The sequence below is a fragment of the Anomaloglossus baeobatrachus genome, chromosome 4, assembly GCF_048569485.1.
Source record: "Anomaloglossus baeobatrachus isolate aAnoBae1 chromosome 4, aAnoBae1.hap1, whole genome shotgun sequence".
Lineage (NCBI taxonomy): Eukaryota > Metazoa > Chordata > Amphibia > Anura > Aromobatidae > Anomaloglossus > Anomaloglossus baeobatrachus.
Window position 1 is genome coordinate 418,916,813 of NC_134356.1, and position 13,368 is coordinate 418,930,180.

Here is a 13,368-nt window from a genome sequence, read left to right on the forward strand (position 1 = left end):
TAAACGAGCAACCCCTGAGGCCAAGGGCCAATCCTCAGGAGTAGATCCTCCCAGCCCGACTGATTGGCGAGACCGGTATGTTGGAGGTCGCCCCATCATCTCCCTGGCAGTGGATGGCGTCCCGACCATGGCCCTGTTGGACACTGGATCGCAGGTAACGACCATGCCCTACACATTATACCAGCAATATTGAGTTGATAGTGAACTTGCCCCTCCCAACGATAGCATGACTATTATTGTGGCCAATGGGCTCCCTATGACCCATGTGGGATTCAAGGACGTGACCCTGACTATGAGACAGACCGAGCTGAAACGCCAAGGGATGATTGTGGTGCTAATGAGTCCAGTGATCATAACCCGAAAGTGGTCCTGGGGACAAACGTGATTGAGCACTGTATGGGAGACGTGTTGAGCCTGTTGCAGCAGCTGTCTGCCACAGCAGGAGGGGGTCGGCAGAGGGCACTGCAGCGTGAAATACGGGCCCTCCTGCATCGGCAGCCAGTAAACCTGACAGGTGGAGAGATTGGTGAAGTGCGGGTGATGGACGCAGCCCCTTTGGTGGTACCGCCAAGGAGCGAGATGATGATTTGGTGCAGGGCAGCAGTAGGCCCCCAGGGGCGGGATTATCTGGCGATGGTAGAGTCCTCGCCTTCAGAGCACTGGCCCACAGTAATGGCAGCCAGGGGGGTGATTGACGTCAAGAAGGGGAGAGTGCCTGTGAGAGTGCTGAATTGTGGGGAGGAAGAGGTTAGGCTCCCCCGCTACGCCACCATAGCTAAACTGTTCACCATAGACACCCACGCTATCCATGAAACCATCGCCATTACTCCAGCACCCAACACGAGCAGTGACACCCCATCCATGCAGCTAGAGGAATGGTGCCGGGAGTTGCATGTCGGCACCGAGTCTACCCCGGTACACCACAAAGAGGGGGTATACAGGGTAGTACAGGAGTACGGGCAGGTTTTCAGCAAGCACCCGCTAGGCTTCGGGAGGATTAAGGGGGTTCAACACCATATCCCCACAGGCACACATCCACCCATTAAAGAAAGGTATAGACCGATCCCACCAGCACACTATCAATGCGCCAAAGACATGTTGAGGAACATGAAGGAGGCAGGGGTCATCCGGGATAGCTGTAGTCCCTGGGCAGGCAGCTCCATTGGTGCTGGTAAAGAAGAAGGACGGTACCATGAGAATGTGTGTGGATTACCGTAAGATTAATCAGATAACAAATAAAGATGCCTACTCTCTCCCCCGCATCGAAGAGTCGCTGGCTGCACTAAAGACTGCTAATTATTTCTCTACCCTTGACCTTACCAGTGGATACTGGCAGGTGGCGGTTGCACAGGAAGATCGTGAGAAGACCGCATTTGCTACCCCCATGGGACTCTGCGAGTTCAACAGTATGCCGTTTGGGCTGTGCAATGCCCCCGGGAACTTCCAACGGCTCATGGAGTGCTGCTTGGGGCATCTCAACTTCAAGACTGTTCTATTGTATTTGGATGACGTGATTGTGTATTCAAGATGTACGAGGCCCACGTGGAGCACCTGGCAGAAGTGTTCGCGGCCCTCTCCAAGTACGGGATGAAGCTGAAGCCCTCAAAGTGCCATCTGCTGAAACCCAAGGTGCAGTACCTCGGACACGTGGTGAGCACAGAAGGTGTAGCCCCGGATCCTGAGAAGGTTGCTGCTATCCAGAGCTGGCCGTGACCGACAACGGTGAAGGAGGTGAGGCAGTTCCTGGGCCTGGTAGGCTACTACCGCCGTTTCATCAAGGGGCACACGAAGATGGCCGCACCCATGCAAGACCTCCTCGTGGGACAGACCAAAAACGGGAGAGCCCCTGGGCACCCGTTTGCCTGGGGCGAGAAACATGAGGAGTCTTTCCACCAGTTAAAGTCAGCCCTGACAGGGGAAGAAATCTTGGCCTACCCTGATTACGGCCTCCCTTTCGTCCTCTACACCGACGCCAGAAATGTGGGCCTGGGGGCGGTCCTATCCCAGGTACAGGATGGGAAGGAGAAAGTCATCGCCTACACTAGCAGAAAACTCTGGCCAACGGAAAAGAACCCTGAAAATTACAGATCCTTCAAGCTTGAGTTCTTAGCCCTCGTGTGGGCGATAACCGAAAGGTTTAAGCATTACTTTGCGGCGGCGAAGTTCACTACCTACACGGACAACAATCCGTTGACGCATCTGGATACAGCCAAGCTGGGCGCCCTGGAGCAGCGGTGGATGGCTCGACTGTCCAATTACGATTTCACTATCAAGTACAGGGCTGGCCGCAAGAACACCAATGCAGATGCGCTGTCTCGGATGCCGCACCTACCCGATGAAGGGGTGGAGGACGACGACCTTGAGGAAATTGAGCTACCCGTGTTCCATCGGCCACGGTATGAGAAGCCCTGCGTTCACCAACAGCAGGCGAATCTTGATCCCCTGCCCAGCCAAGGGTGGCAAGCAGCTCAAGACCAGCAACCTGCAGTCCAGTTAGTCAAAACCATGATTGCGCAGGGCTGTTCCAGGATGGACCCCGCAGCCCCCTCAGAAGCTCAGCGGTTGTCGAAGGAGAGGGACCGGCTGTGCTTACATCAAGGGAAGCTGTATAGGGAGCTGATCAACCCGAAGACTCATGAGAAGGTTGGCCAACTGGTGGTCCCCCAGACAAGCGTGCCCAAGGTCCTGCAGGCCTACCATGACGGCGCAGGGCACTTCGGTTGGAAGAAGCTGGAAATGTTGCTGAGGGAGCGGTTTTACTGGAGTGGGATGCGAGAGTCTGTAAAGGCCTGGTGCCGAGAATGTGGCCCCTGTGCACTGAGAAGGCGGGACGAAGCCAGCCAGAAAGCCCCTCTACGACCGATCATCACCCACCAGCCGCTGGAATTGGTCGCCCTGGATCACGTCAAGCTTACCCCCAGCCGGAGTGGGTACACTTATGCCCTGACCATTGTGGACCACTACTCAAGGTTCATGGTGGTTGTCCCCGTTAAAGACTTGACGGGCCGTACCGCAGCTAGAGCCTTCCAGGCCTACTTCTGCCGACCACACGGCTACCCGGAAATGGTGCTCACGGACCAGGGCCCGGCCTTTGAAGCAGAGGTGTTCCAGGAGTTCTGCCACTTGTACGGGTGAAAGAAGATCCGGACCACGCCGTACCATGCCCAAACTAATGGAATGTGCGAGAAAATGAACCACCTGGTTCTGAACCTCCTCAAGACACTACCGTTGGAGGAAAGGAACCTGTGGCCGGAGAAACTGCCTGATCTGGTGGACATGTACAATAACATCCCCTGCAGTTCCACCAAGTGCACGCCTGCGTACCTGATGAGAGCCCGGCCGGGACGGCTGCCTGTGGACCTGGAAATGGACATAGAAGCGCCCGAAGCTCTTCCCCCCACTGCCAACTGGGATGCCAAGCGACAGACGCAATACCGACGGATCCAGGAGTACGTGGAGAGGAATCTGCACCAGAGCCGAAAAAAGCAGGAGCAGCGCTTCAACAAGCGGGCTCCGGCTGCCCCCTTTGAACCTGGGGATGTGGTACTGAAGCGCAAGAGAAGGACGCATAAGCTTGACGATCAATGGGAGAGGACCCCATATGTCATACAGCCTACAGGATGGGAGAATGAGAAGACCTATCTGATCAGTCACGACCAGGGGAAGACCACGGATACCGTTTCCAGGGACCACCTGAAGAGATGCCCGGATTCCTTGAGACTGGTGGATGAGGCTCCGGTTCCCTTGCTGAGTGGGAAAAAGAAGAAAGAAGGTGATTCATACCGTGATGGGTGACTTCCCAGCGGACTGGCCTATGCAAAATGGCGCGGTGATTGTACCCGCAATAATGTTCCCACAACCGGTGGAGGAAAGGGAGACGGAGACGCCCACCAGCGAGCCACCTGAACATGCGCCCAGGGATGCACCTATACCACGCCCCCGTAGGTCTCTACCCGCTATACCTGACACACGGGAAGAGGGACCGGTCGTCTCCTCTGTCCCGCTGCCTGCCCCTGACAATGCTGGGCCCAGGAGGTCCACACGCCGCAACTTAGGTAGGCCCCCGCTTAGGTACAGGGAAACTGCCATCTAGGGGCGCAACATGTTGATTGTGTAAATAACTGAATGAATGAGCACCAATCATCCGAGACTTTCACCTGATTAACATGATGAGTAAAAGAGTAGCGGATCCTGGCTACCAAGTTGAAAAGTCCCCGTTGGGACCATACAGCCTGTCCCCGTTGGGACTTTGTTGATTTGCCCCGTTTTAAAAATGAACATGGCTGAGAACTTGCAGGCCACCCAAAAACTTTTGGGCTTGTAAATAAGACCGGCCTGTCCCGTCTCACAGTCTTCGGAGAGGCAGGTTGGAGGATGGGCCTGCGGGAAAATGATGGCCGAGGCCCCGCCACCACTGCAACCGGTGGCGATTCTCCGGGTCCAGGGTTCCCCTGGACGTGGCGCCCCTGAGAGACAGCCGGGTGAGGAACTCTGTACCCATCCCGTAAAGCAAAACATGGGCCCGTTCCTGGACTGGGGAAGAGGGGTGCTGCCCTTTTTCTTAGGGGCAGCATCTAGGTTCAGGTTGCTTGGGTGGGCAAGCGGAAGGACCCGGTCCCGTTACTGTTATTAATAAAATTGTTTTTATGTTTGCAACGGTTAAAGAATGTGCCTCCCGTAAGGGAAGATCCAAAAATATGCTTAAATGTACAAAAGTTATTATAAATGTAAATATGTTTTATCTTTTTCAGTTTAAAGCAACAAAATAAACTGGTTGTGGACGGGCAGCCCGCGGATGGTCTGCATTAAACCAAGGGGAAAGTGACGCCCTGGACTAGCCAGGTAGTCACAGGTAGGCCCTTGCACAAACACCTTCCCCTAAAAAGGTACCAGCAGCCAACCTTAAAACGCTGAGTCACCCTCTCAGGTTCTGACGTCCACTCCCGGAGGGGGTGGGGCCAGGCGGTTGGCCATGCCCACCGAGGAGTTTGGATGGCCTGAGGTGGGAAAAACAGCAGATCAGTGACAGCAGTGGAGGAGAGTGGTAGCAAAGAGGAGACGTCTGTCAGGGATCTGGGTCGGAGCCCGGATACCCTGTCGCCAGGAGGCAGATGGTGGTGGCCACCTGCAGGAGCTGGGATTACAGCCGGTGGAACCGTAAGGAACCAGGATCGGGTAGTGGTCCGCCGGTACCGAACCGGGGAACCGATTGGAAACCGGAGCACCAGGAGGGGTACTCAGACCCAGTACGAAGCCCAGAAGCCACTGGACTGAGTCGAATTCACTGATTGGGGTCTGGACTTTAGGTCCTTTCCCACCCAAGACCTGACTGAAGACAACAGCCCAACCATAGGGATAGAAAGCCACCGCCCAGGCATAGAGATCCCACGGGCCAGCGTCTGCAGGCAAAAGGGCTCTGCCGGCACACACAAAGCTGGGGAGCGGACTACTGTTGCTCAGGCATAGGAGTCACCATTCTACTAAAAGTGAGGTGCAGGAGAAAGGCGGAAACCACCAACCTGAAAAAGGGGAGAAGCGCAGCCGGCTGCGGGCACCATCCACCATCTTGTTTGGTTTACCAGAGACTCCAGTGTGTCTGTAATAGTGAGTATAACAGTGCCCTCGGGCCGCGCACCGCACCACTGCGCTCCGCACCAACAAGCCAGCACGCATCCCCCCTTCTCAACACCCTCGGGCCCCCGGGACCATCACCGTCTACCCACGGAGGGGTCAACACCAAGCTGCGTAACACCGTCCCTGGGAGCCTAGTCAATGGCAGCGGTGGTGTCCATCCATTCACCACAACCCATGGGTGGCGTCACGAACTTAACCCCCAAAAACAACCATGGCCTCGGCCGTGGACCTCCCCACCGAACACCACCCCTCACGTAGCGCCAGCATTCCTTCAGAGCGACGTGACCCCCGGGTCTGGGAGGAGCTCGAGCCACCCACCGACGAGCCCGGATCCGAGCAGCTCGGCAGTCGGCCGAGCCCCGGGGCGGTACATTTGTATACAGAGACCCCTGCTGTGCTGGAGATGGAGCTGGTGGGCAGAGCCTCCTCTCGGTCTCTGAGAAATTACGTCATCCTCTGCGTGGCCGGCAGCTTCTGCAGAGGTCATAAATCATCGCTCCTCCAGGCTCTAACAGGTGAGGGGAGGGGCATGTGTCAGCTCAGCATAATGATATGCGTTCAGCTGATCGGGCCCCTGCTTCTCCTGATAGGACTGAAGCAGCCGCTGGCAAAGTAAAGCAGCACGTGTTTTCACGCCTGGGGGCCCCCTACTGCTCGGGGCCCCTGTGCGACTGCACGTGCTGCACATGCGGTATGTCCACCAGTGCATCCACAGCAGAAAGTGACATGCTGCTGATCTCAAACCAGCAACTCCTGTCAATTTATGTTGCAGATAAATTTCTTAGCTTGTGCATGAGACTTCTTAGGATTCCATATACTTTGCTGATATTTTATAATGGAGCAGATTCTCTGAAAGTGAATATAGTGGAACAAGTGTTCGCACTTAGGGAGCTTAGCTTTGGGACGGTTTCACCCATCTGTGACACACAGATTGTTCTCACATCAGAAGACTTAGCTTTACGTAGCTTTACACGCTACGATATCGTTAATGAATTATCGTCGGGGTCACGGTGTTTGTGACGCACATCCGGCGTCATCAACGATATCGCAGTGTGTGACACTTCTGAGTGACCTTAAACGATCGCAAAAGCGGTCAAAATCGTTTTCCGCGGAGAGGTCGTCCTGAAACAAAAAATCGTTTTCTGCTTATTAGCGATGTTGTTCATCGTTCCTGCGGCAGCACACATCGCTGTGTGTGACACCGCAGGAGCAACGAACATCTCCTTACCTGCCTCCACCGGCAATGTGAAAGGAAGGAGGTGGGCGGGATGTTTACATCCCGCTCATCTCCATCCCTCCGCTTCTATTGCACGCCTGCCGTGTAACGTCGCTATGATGCCGCACGAACCGCCCCCTTAGAAAGGAAGCGGTTCGCCGGCTAGAGCGACGTCGCAGAGCAGGTAAGTGCGTGTGACGGGGGTAAGCGAGGTTGTGTGGCACGGGCAGCGATTTGCCCGTGTCGCACAACAGATGGGGGCGGGTACGATCGCTTTTGATCTCGCTAGCGAGATCGCAGTGTGTAAAGCCCGCTATAGCCTGAGAGCCAGTTCTTTCAACTTGAGCTAACTGCTTCGTATATAAGCCTATGAGACAGTTTGCTCAGGTTGGGAATTCCAGCAATTGGGCCAGGTCTTCTGATGTAAAAAATGGTCGATGTTTCACGTGTGAAACTGGTTTAAGCTAGAGGGGAAAAAAACGTGCAATAAAAAAAATCTATACAAAATATTTGCGAGAGTATTTATCATGCAGAAAGGGAGCTGGCCAACCTTGCACGAGCAGCGACTACACTCATCATCAGGGTCAGGAAAACTTTCTCCATTGATGCAGTCATGGCCGTTATAATTGCATCCATCACACACAGGGCACATGCAGGCGTCTTCACCTGGATGCGGGCAGTTCACTGTGTCACAAGGCCGAGGGCCGCAAGTAACGTGACCTCTCTACAAAGCAAAGCCAAAAATATGGTCGTTACAAAATACAGAGAAAGCAGAGACAAATTAGGAAAAAATGTGTCTGTATATTTTTAAGTGATTTTGATGTCTATGTGCTCAGTTACTTACCAAGCAGCGGCATTGCTCACATTCATTTTGTGGTGAGGTGAAAGATTCACTATCAATGTAATTACGACCTTGAAAATGACATCCTAATAAGAAGAAGTGCAAATAGAGTCATTATGGACAAGATACTAAAGGATTGTCCAATTGTTTTATATAAATGACCAATTCTTCAGAGAGGTCACCAACATAAGAGCGGTGGGGGTCCGACACCTGACACCCTCACAGATCACTTGTTATTACTTTTGGCAGTGGCCAGATGTATCCGTGTACTGAGCCAGGACAGAACCGCTCTGTACAGTCCACTGCCAGGTACCACAGACTAACGTCTATTCTTTACAATAGGGGCTCATTTGCAGTACCTGGCAGTGCCCACAAAGCAGTGTACAGAGCCGCAGTGCACTGGTATGTATGCTGTTATACTCTGTCCGTTCCAGAGGTGATAATAGCTGATTGGTGTGGGCTGCTGGATGTCAGATCTAAGGTTAGTACTTGTAAACCCCTTTATACACCATATTTTCCCCTTTTCTATAGAATTAGTCTCTAGCACTTAATAATATTTACAGGAAAAGTATTTTAAAGGGTTATTTCCATGTCCAAAACCCTACCCTAATATGTAGTAGATGTAGTAATAATAATATTAGCAAATACCTCCAATTAGAATTGGAAAGAGGATCCAGCACTCGTGTTCAGCATATATATATATATATATATATATATATATATATATATATATATATATATATAAAACTTAGTTTTTATTCATGTTCCATTAAAAATAGATGTGGATCACATCCAAGGTATAAAAATCCCCATGGGAGGTAAGATGAGATAACAAGGATGGTACGCGTTTCGAGCTATATGCTCTTAATCTCAATCCAAGATTATTATTAATCATGGACTTAAATACAAACCCTTAAAAACCTATAGGGTCAGTGTGATCATGCAATCCCTGCGCTAAGCGCTAACAGGGATTGTTCATTACACCTACTACATATTGGGATAGGATCTTGTAGATGGAAATACCCCTTTAAATGTTAATTATGCCTATGCATGGCATTTAGGAGCTCACCCTGGCACAGAGGACAATCACAGGGTCCCGTCACTGGATGTGGGCAAGTAGCTGGAGGACAAAGCTTCCGTGCGCACTGTACGGATCCTGACTGAATAAATCACAAAAGAAAACACTCACCACATTGCATGTCAGTGTTACATACAACAGACTACTTCATTCTGCTATTTGATAATATTTTTTGCTAATTTTAAGAATAGAATAATATGTAATTAAATCTAGGCTCATTGACCATGGCTTTATAAAATGTAGGTCAGTATTACAAGAAACCATGTAAAAGTATACAATTCCCTTTTTTCAATTCTCAGTTCTCATACAGTTATAGTGTCCATGATTTTTTAACTAACACATTAATCTTTGTATAACAGATATGTAAAATGCAACTGATGGGCATCTATAGGGACAACAGGAGGGAGTGCAGGGGTGAAGAAAGGACAAAGGTTCTCCACTATTTGAGGAACCTGGGTGGCCTCCACTATTAACCATTCTTACTTCTGTCAGTTCAAGTTGTCTATTATCTATATTCCAATATTATCTATCTATCCCTCTATCTATCCCTCTATCTACTATCTATCCCTCTATCCATCCCTCCATCCATCCCTCCATCCATTAATCCATCCATCCATCAATCTATCTATCGATGTGGGATCCCCAGATCCTGAAACACAGGATTTTTCTGATGGCTGATAGTGATAAATAATCCTATACAGCCCAGAACTGATGGAAGAATATGAGTGTGTTTTTCTCCTTTGACCTAAGCTTTCTACATACTCCATACCGTCACACATAGCAACGTTACAGCGATCCCACCAGCGATCCGACCTGGCAGGGATCGCTGGAGCGTCGCTACATCGTCGCTGGTGAGCTGTCAATCAGGCAGATCTCCACAGCGATCAGAGACCAGCCACCAGCGACCCGTGTAACGACGCTGTGCTTGGTAGCCAGGGAACACATCGGGTAACTATGCAAAGCGCTTTGCATAGTTACCTAATGTGTACCCAGGCTACATGTGCAGGGAGCCGGCGTCTGGCAGCATGTAACCGGCGTACGCTGGTAACCATGGTACACATTGGGTAACTAAGCAAAGCGCTTTGCGATAGTTACCCGATGTGTACCATGGTTACCAGCGTACCGCCGCTTACAGGCTGCCAGTCGCCGGCTCCCTGCACATTCAGATCGTTGGTCTCCAGCCGTCAAACACGCCGATGCGTGCTGCACAGCGGGAGACCAATGAGCAAAAAATGGTCCTGCTGTAACGATCAGCGACCTCGCAGCAGGGGCCCGCTCGCTGCTTCTTGTCACACACAGCGATATCACTGGCGAGGTCACTGATACATCACAAAACCTGTGACGTTTCAGCGATCTCGCTAGCGATTTCGCTGTGTGTGATGGGGGCTTTAGTTCTAGTATTTCACCCTGTAGGCAGTACATGTTCAGGAATTCAGAAAACATCAAGGAGATAAACCCTTTGTCATGTGCTGCCCCTCAGGGACATACAGTTAGGTCCAGAAATATTTGGACAGTGACACAAGTTTTTTTATTTTAGCTGTTTACAAAAACATGTTCAGAAATACAATTATATATATAATATGGGCTGAAAGTGCACACTCCCAGCTGCAATATGAGAGTTGTCACATCCAAATCGGAGAAAGGGTTTAGGAATCATAGCTCTGTAATGCATAGCCTCCTCTTTTTCAAGGGACCAAAAGTAATTGGACAAGGGACTCTAAGGGCTGCAATTAACTCTGAAGGCGTCTCCCTCGTTAACCTGTAATCAATGAAGTAGTTAAAAGGTCTTGGGTTGATTACAGGTGTGTGGTTTTGCATTTGGAAGCTGTTGCTGTGACCAGACAACATGCGGTCTAAGGAACTCTCAATTGAGGTGAAGCAGAACATCCTGAGGCTGATAAAAAAGAAAAAATCCATCAGAGAGATAGCAGACATGCTTGGAGTAGCAAAATCAACAGCCGGGTACATTCTGAGAAAAAAGGAATTGACTGGTGAGCTTGGGAACTCAAAAAGGCCTGGGCGTCCATGGATGACAACAGTGGTGGATGATCGCCGCATACTTTCTTTGGTGAAGAAGAACCCGTTCACAACATCAACTGAAGTCCAGAACACTCTCCGTGAAGTAGGTGTATCTGTCTCTAAGTCAACAGTAAAGAGAAGACTCCATGAAAGTAAATACAAAGGGTTCACATCTAGATGCAAACCATTCATCAATTCCAAAAATAGACAGGCCAGAGTTAAATTTGCTGAAAAACACCTCATGAAGCCAGCTCAGTTCTGGAAAAGTATTCTATGGACAGATGAGACAAAGATCAACCTGTACCAGAATGATGGGAAGAAAAAAGTTTGGAGAAGAAAGGGAACGGCACATGATCCAAGGCACACCACATCCTCTGTTAAACATGGTGGAGGCAACGTGATGGCATGGGCATGCATGGCTTTCAATGGCACTGGGTCACTTGTGTTTATTGATGACATAACAGCAGACAAGAGTAGCCGGATGAATTCTGAAGTGTACCGGGATATACTTTCAACCCAGATTCAGCCAAATGCCGCAAAGTTGATCGGACGGTGCTTCATAGTACAGATGGCCAATGACCCCAAGCATACAGCCAAAGCTACCCAGGAGTTCATGAGTGCAAAAAAGTGGAACATTCTGCAATGGCCAAGTCAATCACCAGATCTTAACCCAATTGAGCATGTATTTCACTTGCTCAAATCCAGACTTAAGACGGAAAGACCCACAAACAAGCAAGACCTGAAGGCTGCGGCTGTAAAGGCCTGGCAAAGCATTAAGAAGGAGGAAACCCAGCGTTTGGTGATGTCCATGGGTTCCAGACTTAAGGCAGTGATTGCCTCCAAAGGATTCGCAACAAAATATTGAAAATAAAAATATTTTGTTTGGGTTTGGTTTATTTGTCCAATTACTTTTGACCTCCTAAAATGTGGAGTGTTTGTAAAGAAATGTGTACAATTCCTACAATTTCTATCAGATATTTATGTTCAAACCTTCAAATTAAACGTTACAATCTGCACTTGAATTCTGTTGTAGAGATTTCATTTCAAATCCAATGTGGTGGCATGCAGAGCCCAACTCGCGAAAATTGTGTCACTGTCCAAATATTTCTGGACCTAACTGTACTCCTTTACTAATATACAGATGCAACCCGGTGTGCAGCCATCCTGAGTCAGGAAAGATGCTCTAGTAATGAAAGGAAACATACTCCCTTACAGTTTAGGAAATGTATAGCAAGTCCCAGCAACAAGTGTTCCAAATAATTGGAGTTTCTGCTGGGCGTTACGACAAATATCTTAAAAAGCTAGTAAGTAATGTTTAAAAGTCATGGATTCCAATGAGTGAACCACTGTGAGCTGGACAAACTTCTCCATCTCTCCAGCAGTTTACGGGTGTAGACCGCTTTGTTGGGAGAATATTAGGATATCAGCTGAACAAGCAGGTTTTTGTCAGTTCCTCACTTATCTTTGTTTTTGAAAGCGGTTCAGAATTTCCCTCTGGCTTGAAAATTATTTTTAAAGTGAAAACACAGAGTTATTTGAGTAAAGTAAAAGGGAGTCGGGGAAGAAGGTATCCCACCACAATAAGCTTGCATCTGCTTCCTATGATGAGATGAGGCAATGCACATTCCTTCTAGTATGTTTGACATTAAACTCACCCTACAAATACATTCCGAACACGCAGTGTTTGAGGGGTCAGGGATAGTCTGACCGTTAATCAGTTCCACTCCATTATATGAACATCCTGTTATGGAAAACATGAAAGGACATCAGAAAGAGACAAAAAATGATTAGGAAGATGTAACTACACCAGATAAAAAGGAAATAAATTGAGGTAAAGGAGGTAAACCAAGTATTGGCTCTGATAACTGAATCTCATGCATCATGTCTATCTGTTGTGCTTGTCTATTATATACAAATTATATATGTATATGTCTTCTACCACTATGTAATGTAGTCTAGATTTCCAAGTACTGTTAGACATATCCTTCACAAGACTATGTTGGTTGATAGGTTGGATAATATTTGTATAGTCACTTATTAGATATAATAACTAGATATATATATATATATATATATACTTCGATTATTCGGCTTTGCGAATATTTTCCGAATACCTCGCCACTATTCGACTATTCGATGCGCAATGGGAAGCCAGAATAGTTGTTATTCGGGCTTCCAATAGACTTAAGCGGGCTTTACACACTACGACATCGCTCAAGTGATCTCGTTGGGGTCACGGAATTTGTGACGCACATCCGGTCGCTTTAGCGATGCCGTTGCGTGTGACACCTATGAGCGATTTTGCATCGTCGCAAAAACGTGCAAAATCGCTCATCGGTGACATGGGGGTCCATTCTCTAATATCGTTACTGCAGCAGTAACGAAGTTGTTCCTCGTTCCTGCGGCAGCATACATCGCTCCGTGTGACACCGCAGGAACGAGGAAGCTCTCCTTACCTGCCTCCTGGCCACAATGCGGAAGGAAGGAGGTGGGCGGGATGTTCGTCCCGCTCATCTTCGCCCCTCCGCTTCTATTGAGTGGCGGTTCAGTGACGCTGCTGTGACGTCGCTGTGACACTGA

At 49.4% G+C, this 13,368-nt stretch overlaps 1 protein-coding gene across 1 annotated transcript in view; it reads right to left on the reverse strand.

Moving 5' to 3' along the window:
• Positions 1-13,368, reverse strand: part of KCP (kielin cysteine rich BMP regulator) — a 338,287-nt gene that overhangs the window by 71,012 nt on the left and 253,907 nt on the right. Inside the window, exons 33-36 of the mRNA XM_075345388.1 lie at positions 12,444-12,529; positions 8,761-8,851; positions 7,695-7,777; positions 7,401-7,574 (exon numbers count right to left, since the gene is read on the reverse strand). Coding sequence (XP_075201503.1) covers positions 7,401-7,574; positions 7,695-7,777; positions 8,761-8,851; positions 12,444-12,529 — 434 coding nt within the window. The remainder of the gene's footprint in view (positions 1-7,400; positions 7,575-7,694; positions 7,778-8,760; positions 8,852-12,443; positions 12,530-13,368) is intronic.